Source organism: Nannospalax galili, unplaced genomic scaffold, assembly GCF_000622305.1.
Source record: "Nannospalax galili isolate Female #2095 unplaced genomic scaffold, S.galili_v1.0 scaffold103, whole genome shotgun sequence".
NCBI classification, from domain to species: Eukaryota; Metazoa; Chordata; class Mammalia; order Rodentia; family Spalacidae; genus Nannospalax; species Nannospalax galili.
Genome location: NW_008352136.1, coordinates 1488809 through 1500192, shown reverse-complemented (window position 1 = coordinate 1500192; position 11384 = coordinate 1488809). Strand labels below are relative to the sequence as shown.

Here is an 11384-nt window from a genome sequence, read left to right as displayed (position 1 = left end):
TTGTCTTTTTGAAACAGGGTTTCCCTGTAGCCCCAGCTGTCCTGGAACTCACTATGTAGACCAGGCTGGCCTTGAACTCACAGAGATCTGCCTGCCTCTGCCTCCTGAGTGCTGGGATTAAAGGCGTGCACCACCATGCCCAGCTTCTCTAGGTTGCTTTTTATTACAACATTCTATCACAGCAATGGCCCCAGACCAAAGGCCAGAAGGAAATGTGACACTCTCTGACCTCTGTTCCTAATCCCCTAGGTCCAAACCAGAGCACTGGGAGGCGCTAGTTCTTCTAGAAGGTCTGGTTCAGGTATCAGCTCATGGGTTTGGGTCCTTTCCTCACCTAGCCAGAAGAACACCGCTGGCCCCTTCCTTCCCATGGCACCTCTTCCAGCTCCTTCCCTGGGCCAGCTGCTCTACTTTCCCTGGGGGCTCCTCTCCTAACCAGGACACAAGCTCCCTAGTAGAGCTCAGAACTCAATAGCTTTATGTCCATCTCAGAGTCCAAGAAAATGCATAAAATCCTTCTTGCTCACTTGAGGCCCGTGCACATTCCCTCTGCTTTCAGCTTCTCCCATTTCACTGTGGCACTGTGGACTTCAACACGCTCTCCAGCTCCAAGATCAGAAGCCTCTTCAGGAATGCCCCACAACATAACCCAACAACATACTTGGTTGGGTCTCCCCACACACCCAAGCCTTCATCATGTAGACTCTTCCTTCCCAGCACTTAACACGCTTGTCATTTTATATATATAATTAAGCCAGTATCTGTTGGGGGGGGGGTTGGCGTTCTCCTCACTTCCTGATGATCCCAAACCCACAGATGCTCAAGTCCACAGAACAGACATCCTCTGCAGTTTAGACCACTCATAGATGACTTATAGTACCTGACACAGAGGACATAGTGTGTATATAGCTGCAGTATGTGCTGAGGAATGACAAGAATAAAGTCTGTACATGTTCACTACAGATATTTTCAACCCACAGTTGGTCGGCTCCATGGATATGAAACGTGAATGTGTAGAGGACCAGTTCCTACTCAGTGGCCATTTCCCTCCAGAATCCAGTTCTTGAGGATGGGACACCTACGAGGGCAGTGATCTTTTCTGCTCTGTGCACGACTGCATCTCTTGTGCCCAACATGGTGCCTGGCACATAGGCTATTTGCTGAGTGGATGGACAAAATGAAATATGAAACACTGAGGACAATTCAACTAAGAACAACTTTTAGGGAAGAAGGCAACTTTACAATGCAAATTTTATGGGCAAAATAGAATCACTTGCTTTTTTATTTTATTATTTTTTTTAAACAAATGAAACAAGAAGGTTTTAGCAAATGGCATGGTTCATAGGTTGAAGGGTTATGGGAGTTATAAGGAGTGAGAGCAGGGGAACCAGGCCTTTAAACATAAATTCAAATATGGGAGGATCTAATACACTGAGCTTCTGTATTCTGGACACTATGAAGCAGCCTGGCAAGAGCCCCACATGTATCAGAACTGTCTCAGGGCCTCCCTGACCTCATGTGGCACGAATGCATCTCCTGCATTCGTGGGAGGGAGAGCAGGTGCTCCCTCTGTGGAAATGCTGGTTAGGAAAGAATTTTGAAGCAGGTCCCACAGACCTTTACCCCGGAGAATCTTCCACGTTGAAGTGTCTGTGAAGGTGACAAGCATGGTGAGGTACAGAGTGATGAGTCTGGAGTCTTGTAAGATTTCTGGCTGTAGACAATGAGGGGAACAAGATTAGCGCCAGCCCATAATCCCACTCAGAGGTCCACTTCCTCTCCACCTCCTCTCTGCAGACACTTAGGGATCAACACAATGCATTCTAGACTTTCAGGACATTAGTGCTTAACCATGGGATCAAATGTTGCTTGGAATGGGAGCTGGGCGTTCTTAGGAAATAGGATCCCAGGCTGGCTTGCCATCTGTGCCTTCAGCTGTCCATATGTTGGACATCGACAACATGGCAGTGACAGAGTAGAAATGCAACAAAACTAATAAGGACTCGGGGCTCCACCTATTGGCTCTCGCTCACTAGCTATGTGATCTAGGACAAGTTTCATAACCTCTCTGTGCCTTGGTTTCCTTATCTGCCAACTAAGGATGTCAACACTGCTTTTCTCAAAGGGTTTCGCAAGGAATAAATGGGTTGATACACACAGAGCACCAAGAATAGTGTCCGGCACACAGTTAATTCCAGGTACTGTCTGTTACTGCTGTTTTTGATGACTTTGAGGTTTGCAATAGTGAGCAGGGCAAAAGGCCTGACTGCTTCCTAGGAGAAGAGACCCTATAGCACATTCAGCTAGAAGGGACCTCGGAGATCACCAACTTCAAATCCCTACGCAAAGGGAATGAGAGTGAAGCAACGTGTTCAGGAACATGTGGGACCAGATCTCAGATCCTCTGGTCAGTGTGCTTATCGAGCACCTACTTCTGTACAGAAACTCTCTTTAGGTTTGCAAAGTACAAGGGCCTCATGTGAAAGAGAAATCCATCATGGGATGCAAACAGAAAGTGGGTCAGAGACTCTGCCTGGCTCAAGGGAAGGTAGAGGAGCAACTTGCTTTTGGCTCCACCTTGCCTGGCTGCCCAAGGCACTTTGCTGAGATCTGAGCTTCAAGGACAGGGTGTAAGTGAAGACCATGGGTCTGCGAACATTTAAAAACAAATTATTTTTATTTTATGTATATGAGTGTTTTGCCTGCAAGTACATAAGTGCACCTGTGTGTATAATGCTTATCTCCTGGAACTGGACCTATAGCTGATCATTAGTCTCCATGTGGGTGCTGGGAACCAAACCTGGGTCCTCTGTAAGCGCAGCAGTGCTCTTTACCCCTAAGCCAGCTCTGCAGCCAGATGGCTGTGTGTTTTAACACCTCACTTGATAAGCTACACAGTGTGTGGCTTGCTGCTGGCTCATTGCCTTGACAGGGCTGTGCAAGAGTCATCCATCAGCATCAGCGCCTTAACAGGGATCTTTGGGAATGGCTAGCTGGGGGCTTTGAGGACACCTGCGTCACCATTCCCCTTGCAATCCAATTCCTGAGACCTCTTGTTCCCCATGCTCACTGTGTCTGCTCACACTCAGTCCACCTTTGCACAACACAAGGGTGGTTATTAGACCAGGCTGGGTCATCAGGATGGGTTCAGGGCTGAGGTTAGGACCATACTGGACCTTCAAGAGTCCTCCTGGATTTCTGAGCTAGGAAGGGAGGCCTCTTTTTGTCCTCTGTGGTCAACATAGGGTAAGGGTGTGATGTTGGAACTGCTGGCTGTGTAATTACAGAAGAAGGGCTGTGCCCCAAAAAGAAAAGAGACAAAAAGAACCAGGAGACCCAGAAGTCCCTGGCTGCAGTCATCGCTAGCTGCCATGTTTTAGATACATTCTAAAACAAAAATCTGTTTCTTGAGCAGCCTGTATGCATTAGATATGCTTACATTGGGCTCTGTATGTTTCTTTAATAAGAGGCCTGATTAGCTCAATATAGAACATTAAAAAAAATCATTATATCAAGAGAATGGGAAGGAAGACAGTTTCCTGTTTTTGTTTTTGGGCTGGGAGTTATTTGTGTATTCATAGTATATGGGGACATTTGGTATGCCGGTGAACCCATTCACCTGCTTGGGAAGGCCAGAGGAAAATATTGAGGGTCTTCCACATAGCTCTCTCCCCCTTATTTTTTGAGATAGTCTCTCTCACTGAACCTGAAACTTGTCATTTTGGCTAAGCTGACTGGCTAATAGTTCCTGGGATTCACCTGTCTCTGCCTCTTATTGCTGGGGTTATAGGCATATGTGGCCATGCCCAGCTTTTGCATGAGTGTTGGGGATTCAAGTTCAGGGTACAAATAATGAGGAAACCATGGGGACTCGAAAATATGCACTGAGAAGCCAGATGAGGCTCCTATCTCTCTCTCCCCCTTATTTTTTGAGATAGTATCTCTCACTGAACCTGAAGCTTGTCATTTGATGGTTTGGGTTTGGAGGGGGATGGTTTACCTTGAGCTGTTCAAGAAACTCACAGCAATGCCACAGGATGCCCTTGATCTGTTTAATCCACAGGAGAGTGAGATCCTTGGAAAGAGCCAGGGACACGTACCATACCTACAGGCAGGAAAATGGAAGAGTGATGGGCAGTCACAGGGGCCATACTACATATGATCCAACTGTTGGAACCAGACCTGTTGAACAGGACCTTTCACAACCAAAAACACAAATCCTCGAGAGCTTGTGGAAGACTTCTTAGCTCCTGACCCGCTTACCTTTGGCTCATTCTCAGCATCCATGCTGCTCAAGATGTAACGGCACAATTTCTCCAATCTCTGCAGAGGTAGGAAGGTGGATATAAATTCCCCAAATTAATCAAAGTGTGGGAAAGAGGGGCACACACATTTCGCGGGTATCTGGCATGCACAGGCAACATGCCAGATGATTTACATATATACAATCATATTTAATTCCTCAGAGATGTGGAAACTGCGGATCACAAGACTACAGACAGACTCTCAAGCTGGTGGCCTATAGGATTCATGACCCCTATAGATATGCTCGGTCTCTTGGCTGTCACTTTTCCTAGCTGTGGGGCAAAGGTTTCTTTTGGAAAACCAAATCCACTTGGAAAACTGGGCTCAGATTCCCAAAGGTTAGTGGACGCTGTCTAACTTGTGCTCTGTACTCAGTTACACTGACCTCTGTATTATAGCGACTGGCTGAAGGCTGTTCAATCATCATGTTTATCCTGATATGCAAATGGAAGAAAAACCAGCTACACTTAAAGGGTGTGGAGCCACAATTTTCTCCTCTAGAGTGGGGTTGCCACCCCCAGCTTGCTTGTCCTCATCTCTCTGACAGTGTGTATTCCTCCTTTTGCTGCTAGGCTTGGCATTCCATGAGGGTGGAGACCTTGCCTCTTTGGTTTCCTTTTGGGGCCTCCTCAGCGGTAACCTTAGCAAGATTATAGACACCTGTTGCTTCCCTGGTATTGTTTTCCAGGCCAATCATTGCCAAAGGAGCAAAGTGGTGTGTTTTGTTTTTAGGATGGTTTAAAAAAAATTAAAAAATAAATGAACCACTAATGTCTACAAATCAGAACATTAAGAATAAAGAGGCAGGCTTCCAGCACCTCTTTCAAAATTTGGAGTCTGGGTCCATCACTGGGGGCAGCTAGCAGCACTGCCCGCTTAGACAAGAGCAGGAAGCAGAGCCGACTGATAGCCTCACTACTGCAGCTGAGCACTTGCTGATTACTGATCCCGTATCCCACTGTGGCTGTCTCTACCTATCTTTCATTCATGTCCCACAGCTTCCTGGCCCTTATACGCATCTGAGTACAACTTGTGCTTCTAACAATGTGAGGAGACCCCAGAAGCAGGAACCAAGAAAGCAGGAGCAGGCTGTGGGCAAACTCTACCTGGTGCCGGTGCCTTAAGGACAAAAGGATCAGTGCTGACCAAACATGAAAGCTTGGCACATGGAAAGGAGAGCCATCACTGTTATTTACCTCGCTATCTTCTTTAGTTTTGAATAAGAATAGCAGTTTCCTGGCAATCTTAAAAATACAAAGTGCGCTTCTTTTACTGGACCCAGAGTCATCTGTGTTAAAAAACTCATCAATTTCTCTCCTAGAGGGAAGGGTAAAAAAGACGTTTTTAATTAGAGGTTCACAGCACCTGGAAGGCTTCTCCAGCACTGTCAGGGGAAACCCATTTGTTTTCTATTAATCAGGAGCAAAAGGAAATGTGCCAAGGAGTTGGGCTCCCACCTGATGGCTCTCTGCAGTTGTCTCCGGCAGAGGAAACTGCGGACAAGGGCTTGTATCTCCACAGCCGCACGCTCCCGCTCCTTCTGCACCAGCCTCTCTTCTCGTGCCTGCCGGGCTCTGTCAATGAACCATGCTCTGGAGGTCTGAGATACGGTGAACATTTTTGCAAACTGACACAAACCCTTCAAGGAAAACAGGAGTGGCTGTAGATCATGGTGTGGAATACACAGACAGGCAGGGGCTTGAGGGCAAAGGGCAGACAGGACCTGGGCAGCAGCAGCGGATGTTTAGCAGCCCCCAGAAACCTCAGTGTTCACAGCTCTCCTAGCCATAGTCCCAACTTCTCCTGACTTCCTACCAGTTCCTTTCGTGCCATTCACTGAGACCAGAGATGCTACTGCTATATAAAATAATAGCATTTTCTAAAGAGAAAGAGCAGATATCACAGAGATCCACCTGTCTCTGCCTCCTGAGTTCTGGGGTTAAAGGCATGTACCACCACATCCAGCACACCAGTCCTTTTTAAAAAATTGCTATTGTGTATGTGCATGATATGTGTGTGGGCATATGTGCAATAGCACAAGTGTGGAATCAGAGGAAAACGCTGAGGAGCCAGTTCTCTCCCTCCACTTTGATGTGGGTTTGTGGAATCAAACTCAGATCTTCAGACTTGTGGAACAAGTGCCTCTGCCCACAGAGCCATCTTGCTGGTCCAAGATCTTTTTTTAAAAAAATTACATTTATTTTTATTTTGTGTGTAGATATAAGTGTATGCATGTGGGTATCTATGTACAACAGTATGCATGTAGAGATCAAAGGACAAATTGCAAGAGTTGGTTCTCTCCTTCTACCATGTGGGTCTCAGGGAGATTGAACTCCAGTTGTCAAATTTCATGGCAGAGCTTTTATACCCGCTGTTAAGTAGCTGTGTGTGTGTGTGTGTGTGTGTGTGTGTGTGTGTGTGTGTCTGCTGTATCATATGGAGGTCTGAAGTTGATGTGATGTGTTCTGTCTGTAACTCTAGTTCCAGGGGCAGGCAAAACACTCATACAAATAAAAAGCTGAGATCACTATTTATTGGGGCAGGGTCTCTCGCTTGAATTCAGAGCTCCACAATCAGCTAGTCTACCTAGCCAGTTTTCCCTTGGGGAATCCCATTTCTGCCTAGATTATAGGTGACTCCCACACCTGCCTGCCTTTTATGTGGGTTCTGAATTCTGGTCCTTGTGCTTGTGTGGCAAGCGCTTTACCCATTGAGCTATCTCCCCACCCTTAAGTAGCCATTTTAACACTAAAAAAGCAAAAAGTACTGTACATGTTTTCTATACTTGTGTTAGTCCATTAATTTGCATAGGTGATGTTACATATCACTTACTCTGCTGTCCTTACTGTTACCACACTGCCAAGGACTGATGAAGACCCACAGTAGAACTGGCCTCACCACTGGCAGGCACTTTGCTGGGGAGAGGCTGTACACTGTACTGTACCTGATCACTAGTAATTGTCTTACCCCAAAGGGTAGCTTTGGCTAAAAGCCAAGAGTACAAAGCATTGCTCTCCTGGGCCTCCTACCTGGGTTATTTCTTTACCAGCTTCATAACTTTGTCATTTTATTTACAATACACGATCACCCAGGCTGAGCAAAACATGGAAATGGATTACTTAGAAATTTAGTCTTTTGGGAAAGCGTTCTTTCACTAGGCTAATTCCCTTAAAGCAGTACCCATTGCAAAATACCTCTGGAATAAAAAGTTCATACTAGGTTCCTGCCACAAGAACATATCCAGGGATCTCTGCAGCCCCTTCCCCAACACCAGCTCATATCTGCCAAAAGATACCAGGGGTTTATTTGCCAACATGCTGGCCTAACATCAGGAATACTCAAGAAAACAATGGCTTGGGCAGTGTTAGGTACCAAACCCATGTCTCTGAACATGCCAAACACACTACCACCAAGTTACACTAACAGCCTCATCAGCAATTCCTGAACCAGATTAGAATAGCTTGTCTAACCCCAGGGAGGGTAAGAAGACTTGGGGGACAAAGGCAGCTGCCTTCTCAACTTTCCCTCTTCCTGCAGTTTCGAGAGCTCACCTGAGGACCTGCGTAGACAGCAGAGATGCTAAGTGACCATCAGGGACCTTGTGCTGCCTCTCACTTCACAGGAATTGGTTTTTCTGGCAGAGGAAGAAAGGGAATTCAGAATTTGAGTTGTTTTATAGGTGTGGTATCATAATGCTCCTGAGTCATGGTTTTAAAAAACCCTCTAAGTCCCTTTCAGTTAACTTTTTTAAATGTCAGACTGTGTCTCAAAAGAAACTCTTAGAGGAGCTGGAGACTGCACTTGCAGAGGATCTGGGTTTGATTCCCAGCACCCACGTGGTGGCTAACAACCATGTGTGACTCCAGTTCGAGGGGATCTGACACAAAAAATAAAAAAACTCTTAAGAGGTCACAGAATGTCAAAAAGTCAAAAATAAGGGTTCCCATTTTTCAGTGCTTTGGAAAAGTGTGCTTTAAAAGTGAAAAAAAAATGGCTGCCTGTGAACCAACAGAATCTCAATTACCCAACAGAAAGGAAAAATTAATGTGCATATAGACTCTATACTGCAGTGAAACAGGTTAAGTGTGGCTAACTGTGAGGGGGTGGGGTGTATGTCTGATGCCCAGCAAAGGCAAAGTAAAAGGTAAAAAACAAAACAAAGTAGCCATTTTGGTGGTAGGACTGTGGGATACTTTATTTTTTTTTTTCACTTTTCCACTGAAAGCACAAAGTAAGGTGCATCTGAGGAAGCACAGTGCTTGAGTCACAAGGAGCTGGAGCCAGTCCCAGGCTCTGTCAGGGTCACCGGGAAGGAGTCTCAGACCTGTGTTTGAGAACTGGCTCAAGAGGCCTGAGGCTGGTACAGGAAGATTCTGTTGAGATGCTAACAGAGCACTCACTAAGCCAAAGGGATGCATTATTTTTAAGGACACAGAGGCGGTTTTTTAACTTTTTCCCATCTGCATAGCCACTAAGGTTCTTTAGGTAAGAAGTATTGCTAGCTCCCTGAACTCTCTCATCCATTAAGTTATTTCCCTATTCTTGGGGCTGGGAAGATGGCTCAGTGGTTAAGAGCACTGGCTGCTCTGGCAGAGGACCCAGGTTCGGTTCTCAGCACCCACAGAGTGGCTAACAACCGTCTGTAACTCCAGTTCCAGGGGATCTGACACCCTCTTCTGGCCTCTGCATGACACCAATGCCTTTATACGCAGGCAAAACACTCATACACCTATTCTCAAATGAACTAAAATTTGCTGGTCCCAGCACTTGAGACATGAACCCCTGTGAACATGTTCAAGCTCCTGGGAGGTGAAAGAAAGCAGGGCTCAAGCCATAAACACAATCTTTCCTTAAGATGTCCCTATTAGTAGGCAGGACAGGGAATGAGAAGGAGAGGGAACCTCTTTTTATTGGAAAATCAAATGGTTGCATGCAAACTGTACCCAAGTGTTTGTGCAGCTAAACTTTCCTTCTCCCAAGGGATCTCCTAGATGCGATCCCTTTCTTGGGATTATCACCCCTCAGTGGTGTTTTATGCTGGCTTCTGTTTACTCAGCACAACAGTCTATGCTGTGCGGTTTTCTTCACTCTCTGCTGCATACCTCCTCCGCTTGCACAGTTGTTAAACAGGACACAGAACTAAGTATTAAGTCCTTATTTTGCTGCATGCCACAGAGAGTCAGAGAAAGGACTGTGTAGCAAAAAGACATCAGATCAGAGACAGTAACCCTTGGGTCCATTAAGTCTTGATTCTACCGCTCATTCCAATTATTTACTCCAGGCCTCAGTTTCCTTATCTGTAAATTGAGGATAATAGTACTCACAGCCTAGAGTTGCTAAAAGGATGGACCGTTTACCATTCTTAACCCCAATTTAATCACTGCAGTGTTGTGATTAGGAATGAACAGGGAAATACTAACAACATGTATTTGAAAGTATTAGCATCTAAGCAAGCCTTACTGCATTGTCCTTACCAAGTCCACAGTCTGGTTAGGGAAATAAGAATTATATAGGTAGAAAGATTAGAAAACAAGAGGCTGGTGGTGACCCAGATCATCTGGAAAGGAAAATAAACGGAGTGTCCCTTAGGCGTCTCATTTAATAAGGGCAGAAACACCATGAAACGATCAATTCTTTCTTTCTTCAGTCCAGGTTGAACTCTTACCAAGTGGCAGCACCCAACTCTCAATGCTAACTGACAGGACACAGATATAACCTTTCTATAGTCCCATAGATATGCTTAAAATCAATCTTTTTTGGATGACGCCAAACAACACCACCACAGTCCAAACAGTAGTATCTTGCACTATAAAGTAAGATACATACAAGCTGAGTTTCCTGTATGGTCGGAGTAGATGGGTGGCCAGACTTAATGACCACCACCTGTTAAAGAGCAGACTACATAACAGACATAGCATGTACAGATATTTAACTGGCCCTGTCTTTTCAACAGCTGTATCCTATGAGGCTACAATACTGGAATGTTTTTAAATTCAAGAATAGGCAATAGGTCTTAGAGAAGCCATTAATAATAGTAGTTATCACTTAGAGAAAGCCACAGCTAAATAGATCTTATCAATCCCATCTTCACATGGGGAAATGAAATGATGGGGCACCACTTTCCAGAGTCCTCAGGGTCCCTGAAGCTGAACCTCAAAGCAATTTGACAGACAAGATCCAAGATTCCCCCATACACAGAACAGCATAACAAGGAGACGCCCAGAAGGCAATCCTGCCTTGCGGCAACGCTGAAACCAAATTATGAACAAGTTTTCTTTATCAAGAGTTGAGTGTCAGGCAGCAAACTGAAATGTACTACAAAATACTCTGTGAAGCATTCTAATTATCTCCATTTTACAGAGGAGGAAAATGGGGGTCAGAGAGGTGACTGGATTCATCCAAGGTCACACAGCGAGCTAAGAGGACTCAATTCCAGTTTAGGTGACTCCTGAGGCCCAACGCCTTCCCGGGTATCAATATCAACAACCATAATAACAAATCCTTTTGGCCCAGAATTAGTCGGTTATTAAAACCTTATGCCTCAAAGGCAAAAATTGGCGGAACGGGCCAGGAAGGGATCCCTGTAGCTGGACTATCAGCTCCCAGACCCTGCCCCTCTGACTTCTCCAAGCCGGGGCTCGGCCCCAGGAAACCTGCCTCGGCCCCCAGCCCCGCCACTCAGAGAATCGCCGACCGGATCCCACTCGCTACCCGGAGGCCGGAGATCTTTATCCGCTTGAGGCCCCGGCGCTCGGGGTCCGGGCCGCAGCTGACGTCGCCTCAACCCGACACCCCTGATTAGGACCAAACCTGGAGCAGCGGCCGAAGGCCGGCCACCATCTTGCCCCGGGTGTTGCTCTCCGAATTCCGCTAGGAAACAAGTATCCGGTTCCGGGAAACAACAGTTCCGCTCGGCTTCTTTGTCCGGTAAAGGAAACCTGTCCTGCATCGTGTCCTCCTCTCTGGCAGAAGAAAATGAGAAACATCCAGGAGTGGGCTAAACGCCTGACCCAGCTGAGGGGAGGCGGAACCCATCCCGAACAGACTCTGGGCGGAAAGGACTGCCAGTCTAGGACTAC

At 46.2% G+C, this 11384-nt stretch overlaps 1 protein-coding gene across 3 annotated transcripts in view; it reads right to left on the bottom strand.

Moving 5' to 3' along the window:
• Window positions 1-11329, bottom strand: part of Ube3b (ubiquitin protein ligase E3B) — a 48458-nt gene extending 37129 nt beyond the window's left edge. The window contains exons 1-7 of one of the 3 annotated variants that reach the window (XM_008848970.3): window positions 11017-11329; window positions 7857-7939; window positions 5763-5944; window positions 5502-5622; window positions 4264-4323; window positions 4001-4105; window positions 1618-1714 (exon numbers count right to left, since the gene is read on the bottom strand). In XM_008848970.3, coding sequence (XP_008847192.1) covers window positions 1618-1714; window positions 4001-4105; window positions 4264-4323; window positions 5502-5622; window positions 5763-5923 — 544 coding nt within the window. In that variant the 5' untranslated portion in view covers window positions 5924-5944; window positions 7857-7939; window positions 11017-11329. Of the gene's footprint in view, window positions 1-1617; window positions 1715-4000; window positions 4106-4263; window positions 4324-5501; window positions 5623-5762; window positions 5945-7856; window positions 7940-10962 lie in introns of all 3 variants that reach the window. The other 2 variants (XM_008848972.2, XM_029554019.1) reach the window with 2 other exon arrangements.
• Between the last annotated feature and the right edge of the window lie 55 nt (window positions 11330-11384).